At 36.3% G+C, this 27,564-nt stretch overlaps 2 protein-coding genes across 2 annotated transcripts; one reads left to right on the forward strand and one right to left on the reverse strand.

The window, feature by feature from the left end:
• The first annotated feature begins 6,412 nt into the window (after positions 1-6,412).
• Positions 6,413-9,112, forward strand: LOC104106983 (G-type lectin S-receptor-like serine/threonine-protein kinase At1g34300). Its single transcript, XM_009615661.4, has one exon. The coding sequence runs from the start codon at positions 6,504-6,506 to the stop codon at positions 8,892-8,894; it is 2,391 nt and encodes a 796-aa protein (XP_009613956.1). The 5' UTR covers positions 6,413-6,503; the 3' UTR covers positions 8,895-9,112.
• Positions 9,113-9,316: 204 nt separating this feature from the next.
• Positions 9,317-13,766, reverse strand: LOC104106991 (perakine reductase-like). The gene is made up of 7 exons (XM_009615670.4): positions 13,580-13,766; positions 12,530-12,700; positions 11,600-11,803; positions 11,172-11,344; positions 10,823-10,919; positions 10,541-10,694; positions 9,317-9,658 (listed from the first exon to the last, which is right to left on the reverse strand). The coding sequence occupies exons 1-7, from the start codon at positions 13,631-13,633 to the stop codon at positions 9,477-9,479; spliced, it is 1,035 nt and encodes a 344-aa protein (XP_009613965.1). The 5' UTR covers positions 13,634-13,766; the 3' UTR covers positions 9,317-9,476.
• Between the last annotated feature and the right edge of the window lie 13,798 nt (positions 13,767-27,564).

A 27,564-nucleotide genomic window follows, 5' to 3' on the forward strand; every position in this document is an offset into this window, starting at 1 on the left:
GGGGGGTGATGACCCGCCATGTCATCATACCACATAGGTGCCATTTGGCATATATTAATGCCATGTGGAAGCTTACATAGGAGGAAGTCTAGCATTTGTGAGAAGATTCTAGAGAAGTATGGACATTTTCTTAGGAAGACCCTAGATCCCTATGGATTTGCTAGAAAAGTCCTTGGAATCTTCTAGGTTTGTAGAGAGTTCTAGAGAAAGCCCTTATTTTGTAAATATTAAAGACTTGTATAACAATTAATATTTACATACTAGCCCCTAGGAGACTAGTATATAAAGGGGCCATTCATTTGTAATTCACCAAGAAAACAATTCAAGTTTCCTCTAATACAAAGCTTCCTTTAGCAATTCTCTTGTGTTCTTTCTAATATTCCCTTAGCGATCTTCAGTGCAATAAGGCTGACTTGGCATCACAAGAACGTGAGCAAGTTGTGCAAGATCGTGAGCGAGTTGTCAAGTGCCGCACATGTACTTAGTTAAAGACTAAGGACATGACATTTGAACCTAAAACTCCCCTTAAGGACATATTTAACCAAGTTTACAAAATCTATTGTTTTGACATTATATTAAGAAACTATAAATAAATAAGAGTTGTTTGTTGTCATTTTAAAAAAAAAATTATTTTAGCGCCAAATTACGAAAAAAAGATATATAAAAATTAAAATGGTTATTTTGGTAAATAGAGTATAAAATTTTTACAAGGGTATATTGTCTTAGAAAAATTAATTTCTGCTTCATCTTCTGCTTCCAAGAAAAGTTACAAGTTTCTGCTTCCTTAGAGTGTTTCGTTGAAGTAAAGGATTATAGGTGTTATTGTTACTGCACTAAGAAGAACAAAATGGAGCACTTCCCAAACTTAAAATGACCATTTGGTTTAAGAATTCAATAATTTTACACGTAATTTGAAAATAAAATTTATGTTCTAGTTTTGAGTGCTCGAGCATATTTTTTGTCACTTGAGTTAGAATGCACTACGTTATTATATCAAACCTTATTTATTTGAAACTCTTTTTTGAATATTTATTTATTTGAACTCTATTTATTTATAAATTAACATATGGAATATATAAGGTTCTGTATAATTAATAAGGGATAATACTATAATAGTAATTTGAGTCCCTTAGTTATTGATAAATTTTATCTTGGTCCTTATGATAAATGGCGAAACTGTTGAATCTGTGAATTGCAGAAGTTGTAATAAGAAGAAGAGAAGAAGAGAAAAGCGATTGGGGAAATTTTCACTGTTTCATTAAGCTTCTAGCTAGACTATTACACGTATATGTAGTATTGCTCTACTAACCGCTACAACTAATTGACAGCTGTACATATAACTAACTAACTAACTTTAATTGACAAACTATAGTTAACTTAACTAACTATGGTTAAGTAATACTATCCTTTATACCCCTCCTCAAGCTAGGAGGTATGCAGATGTTCTTCATTCCTATCTTGGACACAAGGTAGTCATGTTGAGCCCGGCCAAGTCCTTTGGTAAGTAAATCTGCTTGCTGATCAGTTGAAGCCAGATAAAAAGTAGAGATGAGACTTGTTGAATCTTCTCGCGGATAAAGTGACAATCAATGTCAATATATTTGGTGCGCTCGTGGAACACAGAGTTTGCAGCAATCTGAAGAGCAGATTTGCTATGGAAATAGACAGGTACAGAGGAATATTGAGGAACACCCAACTCTTTGAATAGGCCAAGGAGCCACACCACTTCAGCAATAGTAGAGGCTAGGCTGTGATACTCAGCCTCAGTAGAGCTTCGAGAAATAGTAGATTGCTTTTTGGATTTTCAAGAGATGATGGAATCACCAAATTTAATAATATAGCATGTGACAGACTTCCTAGAATTGGGGCATGCAGCCCAATCCGCATCACATAAGGCTGACAAAGACTCACAACAATGAGACTTAAGCAAAATACAAAATCCATGACAGTGTTTAATGTACCGAACTACACGTAAAGCAACTTCCATGTGGGACACTTTAGGTTTGTGAATAAATTGGCTAAGGCATTGAACAACAAACAAAATGTCTGGCCTAGTGACAGCAAGATAAAGCAGCCTGCCCAGAAGCCTTTGATAAGATCCACGATCATCAAGATGTGTATCATCAGTGATACCTATAGAAGCATAAAATTCACAGCTTGTCAACTTTATATTAGGTTCCATAGGAGAAGCTACAGGTTTAGCACCAGACAAACCCAAGTCAATAATAAGCTCAAGTGAGTACTTCCTCTGATGCATCAAAATCCTTTCAGCACTCCTAGCAAACTAGATCCCCAAGAAATACTTGAGCTCCCCCAAGTCTTTGATTTTGAAATTCTACTGCAAATCGTCCTTAATAATCTAAATCAAGGACATGTCATCACTAGTAATGAGCAGGTCATCGACATACACTAGAACTACCACTATGTGACCATGCAGTCGTTTGGTGAATAAGGAATAGTCCACGTGGCTTTGGTGAAAGCCTGAGGCAATGAGAGCAGAGGTCAATTTAAGATTCCATTGTCTGGAAGCTTGTTTAAGACCATAGAGTAAAACCAATGATGTATCTCCAGGCTTACTGAAAACCCTGTGGCAGACTCATATAGACCTCCTCAATGAGATCATCTTGTAAGAAATCATTGTACATATCCATTTGGTGAATGATCCAATGCCTAGAAGCAGCTAAGGAAAGAACACTTCTAACATTCACCATTTTGATTACAAGAGAGAATGTCTCCCTGTAATCCAGTCCTTCCTTCTGATTGAAACCCTTAGCTACAAGCCTTGCCTTGAATCTATCCACTTCTTCATAAGCTTTATACTTGATCTTATAAACCCATTTGCATCTTATAGGTTTCTTACCTAGTGGCAATGGAACCAACTACCAGGTATTGTTGTCTTCTAAGGCCTTGATTTCAGCCTACATAGCCTCAACCCAACGTTTTTCTTTTGCTGCTTCATGAAAAGTGGTTGGTTCTACCTTATTGGAAAATTGGTAAAGATAATTGTGGTACTTGGTGTACATATGATCATAGCCAATAACATCAGACAAAGGATACATATAATTGTTGGAATGTCCTTGCTTGTATGGTCTCACGTAATCACTAAGACAAAGGAGAAGTGTTCACCATAGGTGCAGGTACATCTGTAGGAACAGAAGAAGGTAAGAAAATATCTCCTGCCCTGGCTGGACTGTCAGTATTGAAGGACAGGCTTTAAGTAGTAATCTCAGGATTATGGAAAAGAAAAGCATCTTCATAAAAATCACATCCCTGCTGACAAACAAAGTATTGTGCTCAAGGTTCAGTAGTCTATATCCCTTTGATTTACAGCATACCCAAGTAGAACACACTTCACTGCTCGAGGCTGAAACTTATCACACTTAGGCAGAGTTGAGTCAAAGCAAAGACAACCAATGACTCTCATGTGAGAAAGAGAGGGATGCCTCTTGTACAGTAACTCAAATAATGATTTGTTACCAAGAACAGTAGAAGGGATCCTGCTGATTATGTAGACAGCTGACTCAATACACTCCCCCAGAATTTAGTAGGTAGATGGCCTTGAAATTTGATTGCTCTGGCTGTCTCCAAGATGTGTCTAGGTCTCCTTTCAACCATCCCATTTTGTTGTGGGGTGTAGGGACAAGAGCTTTGGTGCAAAATGCCATACTGTTGAAATAAGTCTCTACAAGTTGTGTTAAAGAACTCATTACCATTGTCAGATCTGAACATTTTAATTACTTTGCCAAATTGGGTCTGAATCATAGTAATGAAATTCTTAAGCAAAAAAATCACATCAGATTTAAGCCTCATAAGAAATACCCAAGTCCACCTTGTATAGTCATCAACTAAGGTAAGAAAAAACTTCATTCCATTATGAGTAGTTGTCTTATAGGGTTCCCATACATCCACAAGGATCAATTGAAAACTACTTAGGCTTCTACTATGGCTAACTGGAAAAGGAACTCTAGTTTGCCTTGCTTAAGGAAAAATCTCACACTTATGTAAAACTTCACATCTACTGAAAGTAGACATTATTCTAATGACTTGCATAGGCACATGCCACAGCCTTTTATGCCAAATGTCCTCAGCTTTCTTTGTTACTACTGTGAATGCTTGATAAGTCCCCAATTTCTCTTGTTTAGTTGCAGAAAGCATTGTGTATAAACCATCCTCTTCTCTACCAATATCCCTCACCTTCCCAGAGAAGAGATCCTGAAAGACAAAGAATGTGGGAAAGAAAGATGCAAAGCAGTTCAGCTCTTTTGTCACCTTTGACACAAACAAAAGATTGAACTTGAATGAAGGTACACAAAGAATATTCTTGATAGTGTCACCTCCTGTTAACTGACAATCCCCAACATGTGTGACCTTAGCCGAGTCTCTTGTAGGCATTTGTACTTGACCTCCATTACCTACTAACATCCAATTATCTAATAAGTTTTTATCCCCTATCATATGATTTGTAGCACCTGTGTCCACAATCCATTTAGGAAGGTTAACATTGCAACAGAAAAGAGTACCTGTCATTGCTGCTACATTCTGAGTAGTCTTCTCCCCAAGGGAGGAGTTGTTCAACATTTGCAAAATTTTAGCATACTGCTCCTGAGTGAACACCTGTGGTGGTACAGCTCTATGCTCAACATCCTATGTGTTACTGCCCTGTAGTTGTACTGTATTCACTTTCCTCTTATACTTAAAGTCTGTAGGATAACCAATTATCATATAACAATTCTCCTTCAAATGTCATGTTTGGTTGCAGTAGTCACACTTCATGAGTTTATAGCAGCCATCTCTAGTGAGCCCCTTCATCTTACAGAAATCACACTCCAATTCATAATTCCTCTTCTGTTTGGGTCTAGCTTGAGTTGTGAACATAGCAGTAGGTTTATTATGATTAGGCATTCCAAAATTATTCCATGTCATCATCCTACGACTTTCATCTTGAATTACCATTGCATAAGCCAGGTTAATGGTTGAGACAGTGGGCATCTGGAGTATTTGGCTTCTAGCTTGCTCAAAACTATTATTTAGTCCCATTAAAAATTGTAATAGGTATTGGAATTGCAACCGTTCAACATAATCTTTAGCAGGTGGTGGTGGAAAAATTGAGTCGTATTCATCCCATAGATCAGTCAATTTAGTAAAATAAACTGATACTGATGAAACTCCTTGAGTAGAAGTAAAAATTTATTTTTGCAGATTGTAAAGTCTAGATACGTTCACCTTGTCAAAACGTACCTTAAGTTGTGTCTAAATTGTTTATGCATTTTCATAGAAGAGAACTCCCGTTAACAAATGTTGACTTACATTGCTCATCAACCACGAGGTCACAATGGCATTACAGTGGTCCCATTGATGTGCTAATGCTGGTCCAAAATCTGCTTTGGAAGTGGATCCATCAACTAAACACAATTTGTTCTTCCCTAGCAATGCTACTTTCATTGTTCGATTCTAAATTATGTAATTGTCAATTCCAGTTAACAGTAGACCCACTGTCATCGATCCTGATCCATCAGACGGATGGGGATATAATGAATGATTATGATCGAGAATTACCGCCCCGCCGCCGGTTACACCAGTTCTGACAGTCGTGCTGCTCGATTCATCGTCAATTGCCATGGAATTTGCACAAACAAAATCAATTAGGGTTAAAAGAAAAGCGCATAAACAGAGTCGATTCTCTCGATTTCCTCTTTAATTGCACGAAGAAATCTCTAGAATCACTCGATTGATAGCTTTGAAACCATGTTGAATCTGCGAATTGCAGAAATTGTAATGAGAAGAAGTGAACAGCGATTGGCGAAATTTTTACCGTTTTATTAAGCTTCTAGCTAGACTATTACACGTATATGTAGTATTGCTCCACTAATCGCTACAACTAATTGACAGTTGTACATATAATTAACTAACTCTAATTGACAAACTATAGTTAACTTAACTAACTATCGCTAAGTAATACTATCCTTTATAGAAACACATTAACTTTTTTATCCCTTCATAAAGGAATATGCTATATTTGGACTATTTTTAAATTATATTATACTCAAAAATGAAGTAAAAATGCAAACTTATCCTAACGCATGGATAGTCAAATCATGTAACGATATATAACTCGTTAAATTTGTGAAAAATTCAAAAGCAGAAGGGATAAAAACTGCACATTCAATTAGTCAGAAGTTAAATGTGCTTAACCAGATATAATAAGAACCAAAAATATAATTTACCAATATTCGAGGGACTAAAAGTGAAAATTGTCCAATTAAAAAAATTGGCGTATTCCATGGGTTCTAAAAAGAAAGCTGCCAACAGAGTCAAGGGTCATGAGTCAACCCAAATTACAAGTCTTCAAAAAAGTTTCAAAAGATTTTATAGTCCCACAAATTTAACCCAAAGAGAGAGCCGCCAGCAAAGTCAACGGTCCAGAGTCAACACAAATAACAACTCACAAGTCCTCAAAAAACCGCCATATATGATTGATTAGTCCAAAACTCCGTCTTCCTTCTATGCCAAAACCAACCAACCAACCAACCATGTCTTGTCCATCTCCTCCCTTTCCCCGTCTGTTCCTCCTCTTTTTCCTGTTGAATCATCCACTCTTCTCGTCTGCCCAAAAATCAACCAAAATCCTAACAATATTCAATTCCACACTTTCTCCTTGGACTCCAACCCAAAACCAAATCCTCCTTTCTCCCAACTCCACTTTTGCTGCTGGTTTTCTACCATCAAATTCCACCAACTCCTATGTTTTCTCCATTTGGTATTATGAAATACCCAACAAAACTATAGTTTGGTCTGCTAACCCAAATTCCCCTGTTAATTCTTCTGCTTCCCTTTCCATTTCCACCTCTGGTGAGCTCAAGTTAAGCCCCCAAACTAGAGTCTCCTCAGCTCCTAATCTTTGGCCTAAGAGTATTTTGCTTGTCAGAAATACTTCAGCGCTGCTTTTTTTACAAGAAAGTGGAAATTTGGTTTATGGTAACTGGGGTAGTTTCTTGAATCCAACTGACACATATCTGCCAAACCAGAACATCAATGGCACAAATGCAACTTCCAGTAATGGAAAATTCCAGTTTCTCGGATCCAGAACGCTTTTTTACAATGGAAATGACAGCTACTTCGCTTTTCAAAATTCTCTTCAGCGCTTAGAGGATACGGGATTAGTGACTCAATCTAGTGGAAATCCCTTCTACTCATCGGATTTCGGTGACCTGAAACTGAGAAGGTTGAAGCTTGAAGATGATGGGAATCTCCAAGTCTACAGCTTTGATCCTGTTTTAAAACAATGGACTGTTGTTTGGCAAGCAATTTATCAGCTATGTACAATCCATGGTACGTGTGGTACAAACTCTATATGCATGTATGATGCTTCTACTACTAAGACTTCTTGTGTCTGTCCTCCGGGGTTTAAGAAGATCTCTGGAGAATCTTGTGAAAGGAAAGTCCCACTTTTGAGCAAGACCAAGTTTTTGCCTTTAGATTATGTCAATTTTACTGGTGGGGTTGACCTTAAGGTTTTGAACTTCTCTAGTTGCCAAAAACAGTGTCTTGATACGGAAAATTGCTTAGGTTTTATGTTCAAGTATGATGGGACTGGCTATTGTGTGCTTCAATTGGATAAGCTGTTGTATGGATTTTGGTCGCCAGGGAATGAAGTTGTTACGTATTTGAGGGTTGATAATGAAGAAAAAGATGTTTCAAATTTCACTGGTATGACTAGTTTGATGGAGACTTCATGTCCAGTGAGCATTAGCCTTCCATTTCCACCAGAGGAGTCTAAGGCAACCACTAGGAATATTGTGATCATCTCAACTATCTTTGCAGCTGAGTTGATTAGTGGGGTATTCTTCTTTTGGGCATTCCTCAAGAAGTATATTAAGTACAGGGATATGGCTAGGACTTTTGGTCTTGAAGTCATGCCTGCAATTGGACCAAAAAGGTTTAGTTTTTCTGAGATCAAGACTGCAACCAACAATTTCATTGATAAGATTGGGAAAGGTGGGTTTGGAGATGTTTATAAAGGGAAGTTGAACGATGGCCGGGTTGTGGCAGTGAAGTGCTTGAAGAATGTCACGGGCGGTGATGCTGAGTTCTGGGCTGAGGTCACGATCATTGCCCGAATGCACCATTTGAATTTGGTAAGGTTATGGGGTTTCTGTGCTGAAAAGGGTAAAAGGATACTTGTGTATGAGTATGTACCTAATGGTTCATTGGATGAATTCCTGTTCCAAAAGGCTGCTCGGATTGGATCGCCAGATAGACCTCAGAAACCGATACTTGATTGGAATATCAGGTATAGGATAGCACTTGGCGTGGCACGAGCAATTGCCTATCTACATGAAGAGTGTTTGGAATGGGTATTACATTGTGATATCAAACCTGAAAATATTCTCTTAGGTGACGATTTCTGCCCTAAGGTGTCTGATTTTGGGCTAGCGAAGCTAAAGAAGAAAGAGGAGGTGATGACCATGTCAAGATTTCGAGGCACACCAGGATATGTGGCACCAGAATGGACCAAGGCTGATCCAATCACTCCGAAAGCAGATGTGTACAGCTTTGGATTGGTGCTGTTGGAAATAGTTTCGGGTTCACGGAATTTTGAGCATTATGACTCAAAGGTGGATAGCGATCAGTATTATTTCCCTGCTTGGGCATTTGATAAGGTGTTTAAGGAAATGAACATTGATGATATTTTGGACCCTCGAATCAAACAATCATATGATTCAAGGGCACACTTTGACATGGTAAATCGGATGGTGAAGACAGCACTGTGGTGCATCCAAGATCGGCCAGATGCCCGGCCATCAATGGGGAAAGTGGCCAAGATGTTGGAAGGAACAGTGGAGATCATTGAGCCAAAGAAACCTACCATTTTCTTCTTAGGCGAGGAACAATAGTTTAATCAGTCCTATATGAATCCCTTAAAATGCAGTTTCAAGAAGTTGCAGTGAGCATGTATTGCAGCATCAGCAATAAGAAGTAGACAGGATCATATTTTCCAAATAAACCACAATCAAGATAAATGCCCTTTAAAGGTGTTAAAGAAATGTAAAATATATTGTTAATTCTGTTACTGTGTGAATGCTTTAAATGTATGTTGTTGTTAATCCTTTAATTTGTGTGAACACGAGAATGTGGTTATAAAGAGCATGTGGATTAAGACCCAATGTCACACAATAGTGATACAGTTGGCACAAATGATACTTCATGGAAAAAGTCAAGGCTTAGGCCTAACAATAGTAGCCAGTGTTTGATTACTCCACAAGTAACTCTAATAGAAAAAAAAATAGCTAACATCATTTCCACTTTGCCCGAGACAAAACACAAGCAGACAGATCTTTATTCTAACTGTAGCAATACAAGAAGACTGATCTTTAATTATTCAACTGTCGAGTACAAAAAGAGGAATCAGATGGCAATGGATTTAAGAAGTAAAAAAGGAAACAACATGCTCAATCCACTTGCAACAGGTGCATCAATCATTTTCTTGGGGGTGGCGTAATTCCATACTTATATGAAGTGTTATAAAGAGCCTCACCAATTCTCTCCCCTGCCACTTCACCAATGGGCACTGCATCAGAAAGTTCTCTTATGTCTTCCTCTGTGAGCTTCACCCTCACAGAGCCTACGTTATCATGAAGATTTTTAATCTTCGATGTACCTATAGTAAGAGAGAGGAAGCTAACTCAGTATTCACAACACCATGTCTTTAAGAAATCAAAGCACAATTTGTATCGGCATCTGATTTCTTGATGCTTTCCGTTTCTTTGAGGCAGGAAATTTTATACAGGAAATATTGCACCGCTTTCTTTTCATTTTTTTCCTTTTTATTATGGATACAGCCTCCAAATCTTCTGGTTAACCAAGTGTCAAGTGAGTGCATATGCACAAAGCTTTCATGTGATAAAGCTTGTTTTGCATTACCAAACTTAATAGCAGCTAATTAACAATCATGTCCGCATCAATGAAAAACATCTCCCCCCCTCCCCCCCCACCCACCCACCCTCTCCAATGTCATACAAAGTCTAATTTCATTATTTGTGCCTAAAGTCATCATTACCAGATGGTTCTGGTGTCATGTCTATCTCCCTTGATTTTACTATGGTTAATATGGCTGGTGTTTACAATGCATCTTCGTGAAAGCTCTAAAATGTAAAATCCAAATCGTTTGCATTATGAGAAAGAGGTGCTTCCCTTTTTCTTCCAAACAGCCTATAGTGCACTCGTGTAATAGTTAAAAACACTGCATGAAGTCCATGTTGAGTAATGTTTTTAACTAAGCTGAAGGAAAAAATACATTGGTATTAATATTAGAGACGTAAGAATGGAAATTTTCTACTTTGAAGTAAATCACACCATCCCTTGCTTCTTAGTATGTTCAGCTCTTTCAACTAGCCAAAATCCTGAAAACAATGCTCACTAACTCAGCGTTTGACGACAAATTCAGTTCGTAGAGAACATTGCTTTTCTTATACTTATTTCTTTCTTTGCAAGTACTCTGAGATCATCTTGCATTAGTGCAGCTATGAGAAGAATTGCTTACCAGGAATAGGTGCAATATCATCCCCTTGATGAAGGACCCATGCAATAGCAAGTTGAGCCGGAGAGCAACGATGCTTCTTCGCTATTCCTTCCAGACGAAAATATATAGATTTGTTCTTTTCAAAGTTCTCTCCAGTAAACCTAGGATGTGTAACCTGATAGAGGGTAAATGTATTCCAAATTCACAAGCGTACGTCAAAAATGGATTCATGCAACAATATTATAATAATAGTGAAAAACAGAAATAATGTAGAAGTAAAATAAAATTTGTCTGTTTTCTTACCAAAAAGCTGTTAGCGGGCAAGCTTTCAATAACCGCTTTTCCAGCAAAAAGCCCACGTCCAACAGGGCCATATGGAACAATCCCAATTCCAAGCTCCCTAGTAGATTCAAGATAGAAAGAAAAGTAACTTTAATATTTCTCAGCATCGCTATCCATTAGCTTTTTCTATTTAGTCCTTCATAATTCTGATTGGGAAGGAGGAAATAATATATTTTCGTACAAAAGAAAACAACAATAAAAATGACTAATAAATATCTCCCCCGGACATGCCCCTATTTCAGTTAAATAGTACTCCTTTGATTTCAAGGTACTTTTCTTTTTGAAAATGTATAATGTAGTATAGAGAAACCTGCAAACTGGAACTATATAATCCTCAATGTCACGCGTCCATAAGGAATACTCCTGTTGTACAGCAGTGATAGGATGAACTGCATGTGCTCTCCTTATTGTCTCCGGGTGAGCTTCAGAGAGGCCTATATACTTTATTTTACCTTCTTCAACTAACTGCTTAAGTTCTTCCATCTGTAACAAATCTCACCACAATAAGGAAAAATAAAGATAAGTGAAAAGCAGAATCAGAAAATTAGCTTATCAGCAAACTGTGACGTGGTTAATGGAAAAAAGACAAAATAAGACATAAAAATGCTTCATGGAAAAAATAAAAGCAAGATTCTTCATTAGGAATGCCAGCATTGTTGGCGACCCCCTACTCATAGCAGATGAATTTTGTGTGGGCTAAGTAACTAAAGTTGAACCATAAATTGGCAAAGCACTTACTGTTTCTTCAATGGGCACTGTTACGTCTATACGGTGCACATAGTAGAGATCAATGCAATCCACTTGTAGGCGCTTCAAGCTAGCTTCACAGCAGGCACGAACATATTCTGGAGTTCCTTTCACTGTAATCTTAGTTGGTTCAATCTTATAAATACCAAACTTTGTGGCAAGCTGTATTTTTTCTCGAGGCAATTGCTTTAATGCCTGAAACAGTGAAGTTATTAGACGGATTACAGAGTACTTAAGGAAAACCAAACAGCTATTTAACTGAATAACAATGGGTCTTCCTAATTCTATTACCTCGTGTAGAAGACGATCTGAACATGAAGAACAGAATTCAATTTTCTTCAGTCCAACATTGTCGGTTATATATTCATAAATTCTGCATTAACATTTATCTTCCATTTTTCTTTTTCGTCAACTTAAGATATGCTAGAAGGGAAAATTGAACTCTTCAAATCTATATATTCTACTGTGAAAAGTATGACTTAGTTAACGATTCTAGAAAGAAGTTTGTAGCAACTTCTCTTTTTTCATACTGAAAAACAAAATTAGTCTGACAGGACAGTTATCTGAGCAAAGCATGAGAAAAATGGTAATCCTCTCATCTTTGAGAGTCATATAGTTGGACCAGCCCTTTTCAGGTTATACTAAAGAGAGCATTATATGTATCTCGTAGAGACTGTAATACTGGAGGAGACCTGTTCACCAGAATCACCACTTAGACAAACCATATGGAATTGTTCAAGAAAAAAAAAATCTCTGTAATATTGTACTACATCTTTAATGTGTTCATCAGATAGTGTAATACTAGTAGCCTCAACAAGTGATTGCTTCTATGGACAAAAAATTTAGTTGAAATTGAACTGCTAAAGAAAAATGCATCTTGTGATGATCATGATTCATGAGTAGCCAATTGTCTGTATTTACCTTCCCGACCAAGAATTCATTCGCATGATCCATGCCATAAATGTCGGACGTGTCAAAAAATGTGACTCCTTTACTAAAAGCCTCCTTAATTATTGCAATCCCTTCCTCCTCGGGAAGAGGAGCATTATAGACTCCAGTAAGCCCCATACAACCGAAACCTAATTTGGAGACCTAGAAACAAAGGTTTGCATGCCGTCAATGACCATGACTATCATATAAATAATAACTGAAAAAAGAAACATCTTTATGAATGGGAAATAACAGCTATATGGGATTATACTGGGTTTGTTGTTGTTGTTGGGAAATAACAGCTAGAAAGCAAATTACTGCATCCATTTTGGAAAGGGAACAGTGTCCTGCTTCATTCAAAGTATAATAAACTTGTCTATCAAATTCAGATGAGAAAGTTCATGAAATTTGGCTTCTGATCCAAACTGTAAGTTGATCATGGTTATGTTTAAACAACAAATGTAGCAACAAATCACTGATCCAGAGGGGTTCTGTAGGTTCAGAATCCATGGCATTCACCTCGAACCATAAATAGTTTTACATATACATATAAATATACACATTAATATATAAAACAAGTAAAGCTAGAGTCAGATACATATATGAACCCCATACTCCCAACTCAGATCCCACGGCGTTCAAATCTTGGATCCTTCACTGGGACCAATTAAGATGGCAAATGTTGATGCTTAAAAGCTCTTTGAGTAGAGATGTTATAGGTAAAAGAGCGTCATTCTTCCTTAAAATAAATTCATACTATGGTTCAATACAATGACAAAACAATAATGTTCACATTACAGAAATAAAGTACTATGTCGTCTCCTTCTGAATTCCACGATAGACAAGTTAAATCTCACCACTAATGTGTAAAAACCAACCGAAATCAAAGTAATCTAATATCCAAAATAAAAATATCCAAAGACTTGATTTGACAAAAAAAAAAAGGGTCAGCCCGGTGCATTAAGCACAAGGGTTTATTGCAAGACAGCTGCAAATGTAGTAAATTGTCCAAAGAAAGAACCACATGGCCTGAAGTTTTACCTCAAGTCCTTGGCTTCCCAATTTTACTCTTGGCATCTCAACTGCGTCCGCCATTGCTCAATTGAAGAAGAAGAAGAAGAAGAAGAAAGAAAACTCTCTCAACTCTTTTTGCTGTTTTCTTCTTTTTTGGGCTTTTCTCAACTAGTATGACTAAAATTGAGTAAATTTGCACTCATTCAATGCAGATATATACACTTTCACCATCTGTGTCCCCCCCTCCCCCCAAAACCTAATCCACCTACCTACCCCTACAGGAGCGACCTGCATGAGGAGAGCGATTAGGTAAGCAGGGGTGGCTTGCGTCAACGATTACGTTAAGCCTTCTATCATTATATTTTTATTTTTTATTTTTGTTTCTGCTCATTTGAACTTTGGATAAGAAATATAGTTACTTCGATCACCCAAAAGAGGTTTAAAAAAAGCTACATCTAATCCCAATTATCTCCCTCTAATTCAAACTATATGTTATAATAGTTGGTAAATATTTTGTTTTTCATATTTAATTTGAAAGTCAAATTCTTGTTGTCGTTGACTTCCAACATCTTCAAAATATACTTATAATTAGCTATAGCAAATTGTGACACAAAATACATTTTATATAACTCCCAAATATTCTCATTAAATGGTGGCGTTCGGATAACGAATGTCAATGTCTCTATTTATATATCGTTATGAGATTTGACATCAATTTTTTAATTCTTTTCGAATGCAATTGTATTGAGAAATCAATGTGTTAGCTTCACAAAATAATCTGCTGCGTTTTAGAGTTGAAAATGGCCGATATATAAGGAGTAATTTCGATATTAATTTTCTAAACACCTTTTATCATTATCTTTGTCCTTTATAACATGTCCGAGACTAATCAATGGGGTGAAATTAAAAGGAATTGACGAACTAAAAGTAACATTTAACTGCATCAAATTTCTCAAATCTTATTTTGACTCTTATTTTTCTCAGTATCACAAACAGGACCATAATTTGCAAAGAAAACAATGCCACAAGTCTTTTTCTTGATCAGTTCTAATTCCAACTATATATTTTAAGTTTCATAAAAATGTTGTCATATACTTTAAAATTACTATAGCTCTATTTTAGAACTGATTTTTTCTTTTATTCGGTTGTATGAAATGTTGATATATTGTTGTTGTATGTGGCATTAAATTTCTAAATTCAGGAAATAATTTATGAATAAGATTTTTTAAATTTATTTAGCACCATTTATCTTCAAATGAAGTACCATAGCTGCTGTTGTTAAATTGACTAAATAAGGAGTTTCAATATTCTTGAGACTTCAAATGTTTAACATATAGATACCTTGTGATGATTTCTCAGAATATTTGAAAATAATAAAAATACACAAATATTATGAAAGTACATAAAAAAACTAAAATTGTTAAGAATTTTTCAGTGTTTTAAAATTAATATTTTCTATTATTTTCTCCACAAAACACAACTTTTGCTTGTCTATTTATATGTTTTTCTCAATTACTTTTGTATTTTATGATAGTTACTAATTCCAAGGATACTAAACAAAAATACCAAACACAAGTTTTTGACTGCCAACTAGCAGGCCAAGATGTTTACATTTCTCTAATACAAAGGAAGTAGAGAACGAAGAAGTATCATAAAAAAATTTAAAAAAATCTATAACTTGAATTGGATTTTCAATATTTGGTATTCTTGAAACTATTATTATATCATTGAATTACAAATGTATTACTAAAATACATAGAGAACTAAAAGTTGTGAATATTTGTGTTCAATATTTTGAAAGTAATACTTTCCTTGGTGAAAAGGAGTGTCACCAAGGATTATGATCAAAGTGGACATGCAAAAAGTCGACTCATTGGAATGGATTTTTCTGGAGCAGATCTTGTCAAGTATGAATTTCCCAGAGAGGTTCATCACATAGATTAGAAGTTGCATCAGAATTGTCTCCTATTCAATAGTTATAAATGGAAATCCAACACTACCATTTAAGGCAAAAAAAGGGCTCAGGCAGGGTGATCTTTTATCCCCTTACTTGTTTGTACTTGCCATAGAGTATCTTACTAGATTGCTCAGAACACTAAAGGGGAATCCAAACTGCAATTATCATCCTAGATACAAAAAACTGGGCATAATACAATTAGGTTTTGCTGATAACCTCCTCATGTTTTGCAGAGGTGATGTGGTATCAGCTAAGCTACTATTTGATAACTTTCAACAGTTTTCCAAGGCCTCGGGACTGATAGCTAACATAAACAAAAGTAGTATATACTTTGGAGGAGTACCTAACCATGTGCAGCATGAGATAGTACAACAACTTCGATTCTTTATTGGTACTTTGCCTTTTAAGTACCTTAGAGTACCATTAAGCTCCAAAAAGTTGGTTGTAGCACAGTACCAACCTTTGATTGATAAAATGCTTGGAATAATAATCAATTGGACTGTAAAGTTTCTATCATATGCAGGGAGGTTGCAACTGATTAAAAGTGTGCTAATAGCCATTCAGTTTTACTGGTCTCAGATATTCTTGTTGCCTAAGAAGGTCATCAACAAGTTGAATGTAATGACCCAACCGGTCATTTTTACTTTTAGAATTCCGTTCCCCTAAATAAAACTCCCCGTATGTACTTTTATAAATTTATGACTTGCGGGGATGGCTGGTTCGGGATTTGGAAGTGTTCGGGTTGAAATCGGAACACTTGGTTCCTTAATTTGGCCTTAAAATGCTAAGTTTGACTTCGGTCAACATTTTAAGAAAATAACCCCGGAATAGAATTTTGATGATTCCAATTGCTCCGTATGGTATTATTGGACTTAGAAGTGTGTTCGAAATTTTATTTGGACGTTCGTAGTTAAATTAGGCTTAAAATAAATAAAATAGGAATTTAAGTTTAGAAGTTTGACCAGGGAGTTGACTTTTTAATATCGGGGTCGGAATCCAGTTTCAAAAATTTTTATAGCTCCGGTATGTTATTTATGACTTGCATGCAAAATTTGAGGTCAATCGGACTTGATTTGATATGTTCCGGCGTCGATTGTAGAAATTGAAAGTTTCAAAGTTCATTAGGCTTGAATCTATGTGTGATTCGTGTTTTTATTGTTGTTGGATGTGATTTGAAGACTCGACTAAGTTCATATGATGTATTAGAACTTTTTGGTATATTTGGTTGAGGTCCCAAGGGGCTCGGGTAAGTTTCGGATGCCTAACGGATCATTTTTGGACTTGGCTTGATAGCTGAAGTTCTGGTTTCTGCAAGTTTTGGTTTCCTTCTACGCGATTACGTGAGAAGGTATGCGATCGCGTAGGGTTAATTGAGGGTTGTTGAGTTTTGTGCTTCGCGATCGCGTGAAGCGGGATACGATCGCGTAGCTTTGATATTTTGTGACTCGCGAACGCGTGAAGAAGGTCGCGTTCGCGTAGAGTAACAGAGCAGAAGTGGAGGTCACGCGTTTGCTCTATGTGATCGCGTGAAGAGGGCGGCGATCGCGTAGAGCTGGGAACTCTGTGCTTTGCGATCGCATGGGGATATCCGCGATCGCGTAGAGTTAATTCTGGGCAACCTTATTTTGTTCTTCGCGATCGCGTGCCTTTGGCCGCGATCGCATAGAAGAAAAAGCCCAGGCAGAATGTTTAAGTTCTGCATTTTTAACGATTTGGAGCTCGGATTGAGGCGAGTTTTGAGAGATTTTCAGAGAAAAAATCGGGGTAAGTGTTCTTAACTCAATCTTGGTTAGATTACCTGAATCCATCACTGTTTTTAACAATTAATTGGTGATTTAAGTTGAAAAATTTTGAAAACCCTCTTGGATAGATTTGAGGGTCGAATTATTATTGGAATTTAGTCATTTTAGTATGGTTAGACTCGTGGTTGAACGGGCGTTCATATTTCGTAACTTTCGTCGGATTCCGAGACGTGGGCCCCACGGGCAATTTTTGAGTTAATTTCGAATTTTATTTAAAATATAGTATTTTCTTATGGAATTGATTTTACCATTTTTGTTGACTGTATCGAATTAATTATGACTAGATACGAGTCGATCGGAGTCGAAAAATCGAGAAAAAGGCATACTACTTGGTTAAATTGGAGCAAGTCGAGGTAAGTGACTTGTCTAACCTTGTGTGGGGAAAATTTTCTCTAGGATTAGTATTGAAGTAATAAATTAAAATGTGTTGAAAGTCATGTACACAAGGTGACGAGTGTGTACACGGGCTAAATGTGAAAGATCATGTCTTTAAATTGTGTAGATCGTTGTTGCATATTAATTAAATAATTTTACCTTGTTATATTCTTCATCATTGATTTAAATGTTTAAACTTTAAATTTGCTTGAACATTTCCTGGTAATTGTTTTACGTGTTTAGTTGAAACTTGGCTTCTTTTATTCTGTGCATTATTTGAAGGGTGATTTTCTTTAAATTAAATATTATTAATATGAATTATTTGACATTTTAAATTTGGTATTTAAGCAACGTACTAAAATTTTGAAATATTATTTTGTTGAATTATTTTGGCATGAGCCATGAGCTCTTTATTGTGGAAAAATATCATTGTTGGATTATTTTGGCATGAGCCGTGAGCTCTTTATTATGGAAAAATACTGTTGTTGAATTATTTTGGCAAATTAAAATATTTGGGCACTTGAGGTGTAAATTGTGATATATTGTGATATTGATACGCATGGGGTGGTATAAGGTCTGGGTATTGAAACGCATGCGGTGAGATAAGGGTGGCTTGATACGTGTGGCTAGTAGGGGAGACTACTAGAAGTCATGCGGTGTGATAAGGATGGCTAAAACGCGGGATGCTATTTCGGAAAAAATCTTTTCTTTAAAATAAGCTGTGAAGGCTCCCGCGGTGATATAAGAAAATTGAGATATTGTGAATTTATTTATGATTTGGGACTACGAGGCGGTACCTCGGGAGTACCCTTGTTGATATTGATTTATGGCTGCAGTTGCCTTTGATTATTGTTGTGATTTTTCTTAAAGTTGAAAATAAATTCTGTTTTGTTTCCGCGAGGTATTAATTGCCATTATTTGGTGTAATTAAATGGTGACATACTACTTGACTCATTTCCATTGTCATTTTATCTTATTATATTGTTAAACATTTTTACCAGCCATTATTTATTTTTTTAGTAGGGCCTGACCTGACCTCGTCACTACTCTACCGAGGTTAGGCTTGGTACTTACTGGGTACCGCTGTGGTATACTTATACTATGCTTCTGCACATCTTTTTATGCAGATCCAGGTACATCTTACCAGCTCAGACATCAGTGAGTTACCGGTGTACGGAGACTTCGAGGTATATCTGCCAGCGTCCGCAGACTCCGGAGTCCCCTTCTATCATTATCATGTTTTTTCCTTATTTCTTTAGACCTTGATATACAGAGACATTGAGGATAAATTCTTAGAAGCTTGTGACTTATTTCTATCAGGTTTTGGGAGTTATAAATTATTTGATTTGTATTTTATTTATTTCAGATATTTATTATTATTCCGCATTGATAGGCTTACCTAGTCTTAGAGACTAGGTGCTATCACGACCTGCTACGGAGGAAATTTGGGGTCATGATATTGAAGTTGTATGCAGGACCTTCCTCTGGACAGGAAATACAGAAGTAAAAAAGAAGGCTTTGGTGGCATGGAACCAATTGTGTTTACCTAAGACAGCTTGGGGTCTAAATATCACTTATGTACAAGTATGGAATAAAGTTGCAATCTTGAAACATTACTGGAACTTGTCTAAAAAAAAAGGACGGGTACATATTTATTATGTGAAAGGCGGGGATATAAGTGATGTGGATGCCAAAAATGCCTCGTGGACAATTCGAAAGATTATTAATGTGAAGAAATATCTAGAGAAGGCAACCTTGAGGATAAAAGATGTTGTGGTAGATGGGGAATACTATATAAGGAGAATGTATAACATGCTTAGGGGGGACTTCCCTAAAGTGAGTTGGAAGAAGCTGATTTGTAACACCCAAGCAAGCCCAAAATGGATATTCATATTGTTCCTAGTGATACAAGAGAGGTTATATACCAAGGATAGGCTAATAAAGTGGGGTATGGGGACTAACTCTATTTGTGCAATGTGTGAAGATGAACAGGAGAGTCACCAACACTTGTTCTTCAAGTGCTGCACATCCGCAAAGGTGTGGATGCATATTCTGAAGTGGCTCGGCATAAGAAGATGTTCTATGGGATGGAGGGAGGAGATTAGTTGGGCTAGAGTGTAAGCTAATGTAAAGAACTCGCTGGTAGAAATCTGTAGAATGAGCTTGGCTTGTACAGCTTATCACATATGGCAAGCAAGGAACTACAGAATATTCCAACAGAAGAAGAGGACACCAGAAGACATAGCAATATCAATTGTGCAAGAAGTCCATTGTCGAGGTAGCATGAAGTCAAAGTTGGGAAAGCACATACAGAAGTTAAATTTCTATCTGAGTCTGAGGAGTAGATTGAAGACGAAATAGTTATAGTTAGTTTATGACTTGCATGCAAAATTTGAGGTCAATCGGACTTGATTTGATATGTTCCGGCGTCGATTGTAGAAATTGAAAGTTTCAAAGTTCATTAGGCTTGAATCTATGTGTGATTCGTATTTTTATTGTTGTTGGATGTGATTTGAAGACTAGACTAAGTTCATATGATGTATTAGGACTTTTTGGTATATTTGGTTGAGGTCCCAAGGGGCTCGGGTAAGTTTCGGATGCCTAACGGATCATTTTTGGACTTGGCTTGATAGCTGAAGTTCTGGTTTCTGCAAGTTTTGGTTTCCTTCTACGCGATTACGTGAGAAGGTATGTGATCGCGTAGGGTTAATTGAGGGTTGTTGAGTTTTGTGCTTCGCGATCGCGTGAAGCGGGATACGATCGCGTAGCTTTGATATTTTGTGACTCGCGAACGCATGAAGAAGGTCGCGTTCGCGTAGAGTAACAGAGCAGAAGTGGAGGTCACGCGTTTGCTCTATGTGATCGCGTGAAGAGGGTGGCGATCACGTAGAGCTGGGAACTCTGTGCTTTGCGATCGCATGGGGATATCCGCGATCGCGTAGAGTTAATTCTGGGCAACCTTATTTTGTTCTTCGCGATCGCGTGCCTTTGGCCGCGATCGCATAGAAGAAAAAGCCCAGGCAGAATGTTTAAGTTCTGCATTTTTAACGATTTGGAGCTCGGATTGAGGCGAGTTTTGGGAGATTTTCAGAGAAAAAATCGGGGTAAGTGTTCTTAACTCAATCTTGGTTAGATTACCCGAATCCATCACTGTTTTTAATAATTAATTGGTGATTTAAGTTGGAAAAATTTGAAAACCCTCTTGGATAGATTTGAGGATTTGAGGGTCGAATTATTATTGAAATTTAGTCATTTTAGTATGGTTAGACTCGTGGTTGAACGGGCGTTCATATTTCGTAACTTTCGTCGGATTCCGAGACGTGGGCCCCACGGACAATTTTTGAGTTAATTTCGGATTTTATTTAAAATGTAGTATTTTCTTATGGAATTGATTTTATAATTTTTGTTGACTGTATCGAATTAATTATGACTAGATACGAGTCGATCGGAGTCGAAAAATCGAGGAAAAGGCATACTACTTGGTTAAATTGGAGCAAGTCGAAATAAGTGACTTGTCTAACCTTGTGTGGGGGAAATTTCCTCTAGGATTGGTATTGAAGTGATAAAATAAAATGTGTTGAAAGTCGTGTACACGAGGTGACGAGTGTGTACACGGGCTAAATGTGAAAGATTATGTCTTTAAATTGTGTAGATCGTTATTGCATATTAATTAAATAATTTTACCTTGTTATATTATTCATCATTGATTTAAATGTTTAAACTTTAAATTTGCTTGAACATTTCCTGCTAATTGTTTTACGTGTTTAGTTGAAACTTGGCTTCTTTTATTCTGTGCATTATTTGAAGGGTGATTTTCTTTAAATTAAATATTATTAATATGAATTATTTGACATTTTAAATTTGGTATTTAAGCAACGTACTAAAATTTTGAAATAATATTTTGTTGAATTATTTTGGCATGAGCCGTGAGCTCTTTATTGTGAAAAAATATCATTGTTGGATTATTTTGGCATGAGCCGTGAGCTCTTTATTATGGAAAAATATTGTTGTTGAATTATTTTGGCAAATTGAAATATTTGGGCACTTGAGGTGTAAATTGTGATATATTGTGATATTGATACGCATGCGGCGTTATAAGGTCTGGGTATTGAAATGCATGCGGTGAGATAAGGGTGGCTTGATACGCGTGGCTAGTAGGGGAGACTACTAGAGTCATGCGGTGTGATAAGGATGGCTAAAACGCGGGATGCTATTTCGGAAAAAATCTTTTCTTTAAAATAAGTTGTGAAGGCTCCCGCGGTGATATAAGAAAATTGAGATATTGTGAATTTATTTATGATTTGGGACTACGAGGCGGTATCTCGGGAGTGCCCTTGTTGATATTGATTTATGGCTGCAGTTGCCTTTGATTATTGTTGTGATTTTTCTTAAAGTTGAAAATAAATTCTGTTTTGTTTCCGCGAGGTATTAATTGCCATTATTTGGTGTAATTAAATGGTAACATACTACTTGACTCATTTCCATTGTCATTTTATCTTATTATATTGTTAAACATTTTTACCAGCCATTATTTTTTTTTTTTAGTAGGGCCTGACCTGACCTCGTCACTACTCTACCGAGGTTAGGCTTGGTACTTACTGGGTACCGCTGTGGTATACTTATACTATGCTTCTGCACATCTTTTTGTGCAGATCCAGGTACATCTTACCAGCTCAGACATCAGTGAGTTACCGGTGTATGGAGATTTCGAGGTATATCTGCTAGCATCCGCAGACTCCGGAGTCCCCTTCTATCATTATCATGTTGTTTTCTTATTTCTTTAGACCTTGATATACAGAGACATTGAGGATAAATTCTTAGAAGCTTGTGACTTATTTCTACCGGGTTTTGGGAGTTGTAAATTATTTGATTTGTAATTTATTTATTTCAGATATCTATTATTATTCCGCATTGATAGACTTACCTAGTCTTAGAGACTAGGTCCTATCACGACCTGCTACGGAGAAAATTTGGGGTCGTGATATTGAAGTTGTATGCAGGACCTTCCTCTGGACAGGAAATACAGAAGTAAAAAAGAAGGCTTTGGTGGCATGGAACCAATTGTGTTTACCTAAGACAGCTTGGGGTCTAAATATCACTTATGTACAAGTATGGAATAAAGTTGCAATCTTGAAACATTACTGGAACTTGTCTAAAAAAAAAAAAAAGGACGGGTACATATTTATTATGTGAAAGGCGGGGATATAAGTGATGTGGATGCCAAAAATGCCTCGTGGACAATTCGAAAGATTATTAATGTGAAGAAATATCTAGAGAGAGGCAACCTTGAGGATTGAAGATGTTGTGGTAGATGAGGAATACTATATAAGGAGAATGTATAACATGCTTAGGGGGGACTTCCCTAAAGTGAGTTGGAAGAAGCTGATTTGTAACACCCAAGCAAGCCCAAAATGGATATTCATATTGTTCCTAGTGATACAAAAGAGGTTATATACCAAGGATAGGCTAATAAAGTGGGGTATGGGGACTGACTCTATTTGTGTAATGTGTGAAGATGAACAGGAGAGTCACCAACACTTGTTCTTCAAGTGCTGCACATCCGCAAAGGTGTGGATGCATATTCTGAAGTGGCTCGGCATAAGAAGATGTCCTATGGGATGGAGGGAGGAGATTAGTTGGGCTAGAGTGTAAGCTAATGTAAAGAACTCGCTGGCAGAAATCTATAGAATGAGCTTGGCTTGTACAGCTTATCACATATGGCAAGAAAGGAACTACAGAATATTCCAACAGAAGAAGAGGACACCGGAAGACATAGCAATATCAATTGTGCAAGAAGTCCATTGTCGAGGTAGCATGAAGTCAAAGTTGGGAAAGCACATGCAGAAGTTAAATTTCTATCTGAGTCTGAGGAGTAGATTGGAGACGAAATAGTTATAGTTAGTTGAAGTTTGATTATACTAGAGTTGGGAATTATGTCAACTCTAGGGGTTTTCTGCTTTACTTGTAAATATTTTTTCCTGATAATAAAATTTGATAATTACCAAGAAAAAAAAAGTAATACTTTCCTAATTTTCATTTGGTACTCTATATCCATATCTATATATTATATAAAGTTAGGTCATAGCTAAAGTGACTTGATACTCTCTAATGCCAAGAGTCACATTTCTCTTTTTTCTCCGTTCTTCATTTTTTTTTCTTGACTTTTATCTTTTCTATTTTTCTAAAATTTTGAGTTCTTTTGACTATCCCCTTCACAGTTTACACGAATTTTTTTTTAATGTTAACTGTGAGAGATACTTTTTAATTTTTTTGTCATTTTTCTTTTTTTCTTTTTTCAAACTAATGTTTTTGATAGTCTATCGATGTTTTAAAATTGGAAACTTTTTCAAGTTATAATATTATATGATTTGCATATTTTATGTGCTCAAAATTATTTCTATCAATTTGAAGATGGTGATCTAGAACTATACGTGATCATCAATACTGTAGTTTTTGACATATTATCTATTATATGAGAGGTTAAGCCAGTTGAAGATATTAGCTCAAAATATTTAGTTATAATTTTCAGAGTCATTGCTTGCTTCAATTTGAATATTCTCATACTATTAGGCTTAGAAACTTCACTTACAATTTTCAGAGTCATTGCTTGCTTCAATTTTGTCAAATGATGACAAGTTAGAGAATTTTTTTTTTTTTTTTGCTTTTTGTGTAGAAAAATATATGTTAGGATCGAGAACACGGATAGTGCAAAATTTAGTCAAACAACGTTATAACGATAATAACAAAGACAATATAAGTTGATAACAGCGGTAATTAAAGCAGATAAAGAAAGGCACAAATTTAACATGGTTCGGTCAAAGTGACATACGTCCACAAGCGGAGAGGAGTAATTTTATTATACCAACAAGAGTACAAAAGAGAGTACAAAATTAGAGTAAATACTCTAATTAATCTCAAATACCCCAAGAGAATAACCTCACAAGATCATTCCAAAGAAAGGGTTCACACTAGTATTTTCCAACACTCACTCTCTTACAAGCACTAATAAAAGGAAAAGAAAATTGATCAAATAATCTCTACCATGCAATGCATACTTTGGCTCCAAGGAAAAAATATTGCAGTCATCTCTTCTTGCAAATAGACGCAAATAGGCTTATGCCTATATGAGATGGACCCTACTAGCCAAAATATATTATAAATCTTCACCTTAGCCTAATTTTGGCTAATATAGTAAATTTGCTCCACCCTCTCCACAAAAGTCCATATAGGCTAAATCATTCTTCATAAATAGCAATCAAGTTCAAGCAACTTGCCAACTGGAAGAGGCTTTATAAACATGTCAGTAGTATTGTCTCTAGTGTTGATCTTTTGAACAGAGACCTTTTTCATCAGCAATGCTTTTCCGGATAAAATGGTACTTGATATAAATATGCTTCGTCATTTGATGATACATCTGGTCTTTAGTCAAGTGAATGATACTTTGACTATCACAGAAAATGATAATATCATCTTGGTGTAAATTGAATTCAGCAAATAGACCCTTCAACCATAGATAAAGCTACTATGTGTTGTAATGTAGCTTTCCAAATCATACATGGAAACTAAGGCAAGCAAGATACGAATAGAGCTATGTTTAACAACATGTGAGAAAATATCATTAAAATCAACTCCGTGTACCTGACTATAGCCCTTTGCAACTAATCGTTCCTTGTACCTGGCACCATCAACCCCTGGAATGCCATTATTTTTCTTGAAGATCCATTTGCAACCAACAATTCTCTTTCTTGATGGCGGCTTCACAAGAGACCAAGTACCATTCTTGTGGAGAGACTCAATTTTTTCATTCATTGCAATCAACTACTTGGTTGAATCAGCACCAGAAATTGCTTCCCAAACCCACAATGTTTACATAACTCCATATTTTCGGTACTTTGGCCACACAAGAGACCTATTTTGCTGAGGATGAAAAGACTTTTTTACTCATATGCCCCAATCGCATATGTCAAAATTTGGTAATGTTAGAATCTGATTTATCTGATATTGAAACTGCAGCAGAACCTGTAACAGTAGATCCCAATAGAATATACAATGTACCATATCTGCGTACTTTCATGACTACAAGAGCACCACAGGAAACTTTCAAAACACCACATTCACCTGTATAATTACACCCAAGAGATTCTAGAGTGCCCAAAGAGATGAGATTTTTCTTCAAGTCAGGAACATGTCTAACATTGGTGAGAGTTCTCACCGCACCATCGTGCATTCTGATTCGGACTGAACCTTTACCAATAACGTTGCAGGCAACATTATTACCCATCAAGACAGCTCCACATTCAACAGATTCATATGTGGTAAACAAATCCCGATTGGGATACATATGATAAGAACAACCCGAATCCAAAATTCACTCATTGTTAGATTTGAAACTATTATTAGTTGCTAAAAATATATTTCGTTCAGTCTCATCAGCAGCTACACTTGCTTCGCCAGCGTCAATATTTTTGTGCTCAATTTTCTTCTCTGTATGCTTTTCTTTATATTTTAACTTAAAGCATTCATAAATAATGTGGTATTTTTGTGATAATATTTGCACATGAAATTTCTGTATCTGGATCTTGACCTTGATTTAGGCCCCCAGCTACTTGAATCTTTCCTATTGAATCTACCTCTTATAAACAAGCATTCCCCTTGGTTCCCGCTAGTTTCCAGTAATATCTCTATCTATTTGTTCTTTTGATTTCAAAATAGATTTGATATCTTTATAAGAGATATCATCCTTTTCATAAAGTATAGTGTCTCTTATATGTTTAAATAATTGAGGTAAGGAAACAAGCAATAACACGGCTTGATCCTCATCTTTGATTCAACATCTATGTTACTCAAATCCATAATAAAAGAATCGAAAATATCGAGATGTATAAATATAGAGGTACCTTTTGTCATACGAAAAGTCTAGAGTTTTTTCTTTAGGTAAAGTGATGTTTTATACTTCAATAGCACACAAGAGGGGGTGATTTGTGTGGTGCCCAATTTTCGCGTGCACTAAATTATCGAAGGACCTGGTTCTTCTATGTATTTCTTATACTATAATTGTGAAATAAATAATGCAGAAAGTAAAGAACACAAGGATTTTATGTGGAAAACACCATGCTCAAAAGGTAAAAAAACCACGACCTACTACCCAGTAAGATTTTTTCCAAACACTTCACTATAACTCTGAGCCAACAATAAAGTTTACAAACTCTTGTAAACTTAAGGATTACCTCTAACCCTAGTAGTAACCAGCCACAGGCTGTTGCGACTGCTTCAAGTTAACTCTAACTTGAATAATACAACTAGAGTTTATAACCTCTTACATACTTAAGGATTAACTCTAACCCTTATAGCAACACGTCACAGGCTGTTATGACTACTTCAAGTTAACTCTAACTTGAAAGATACAACTCAGGTACCTAGTATAATTTGCTTCTAAGAAAGTTGAAAGGTACAACTCAAAACGCCTACTACACTTTGAACTAGAAATAAAGAAAGACACATAAAACTCTTTATGGAGTTGGTTCTTCAATCTGATTCATGTAGCTTCAGGATCGCACTCTTAAATCTCGCAGGAATTGCTCACAAAATGTCTTGCTATTTTGCTCTCAATTCGTGTTTAACTTCAGTATGTGTGCATCATCTGTAAAAGAGAACACAACTGATATATATAGAGTTAGTAAATAAAGATTAACTAGAGTTCTAATGCTTTACTCTTTCTTGGTGGAATAGTTCTAGTCGACTTCAACTTCTAACTATTCCCTTATCTTGGATAGAGTTCTCTTCAAGTAAGGAGTCCTGCTCCTTATGAAATATGCGACCTTTTCGTTCAGGGATTATCAGAAATAACCACTTATACTTACCTATTTCACGTGCATGTC

This window comes from Nicotiana tomentosiformis, chromosome 1 (assembly GCF_000390325.3).
Source record: "Nicotiana tomentosiformis chromosome 1, ASM39032v3, whole genome shotgun sequence".
Classification (NCBI taxonomy): Eukaryota; Viridiplantae; Streptophyta; class Magnoliopsida; order Solanales; family Solanaceae; genus Nicotiana; species Nicotiana tomentosiformis.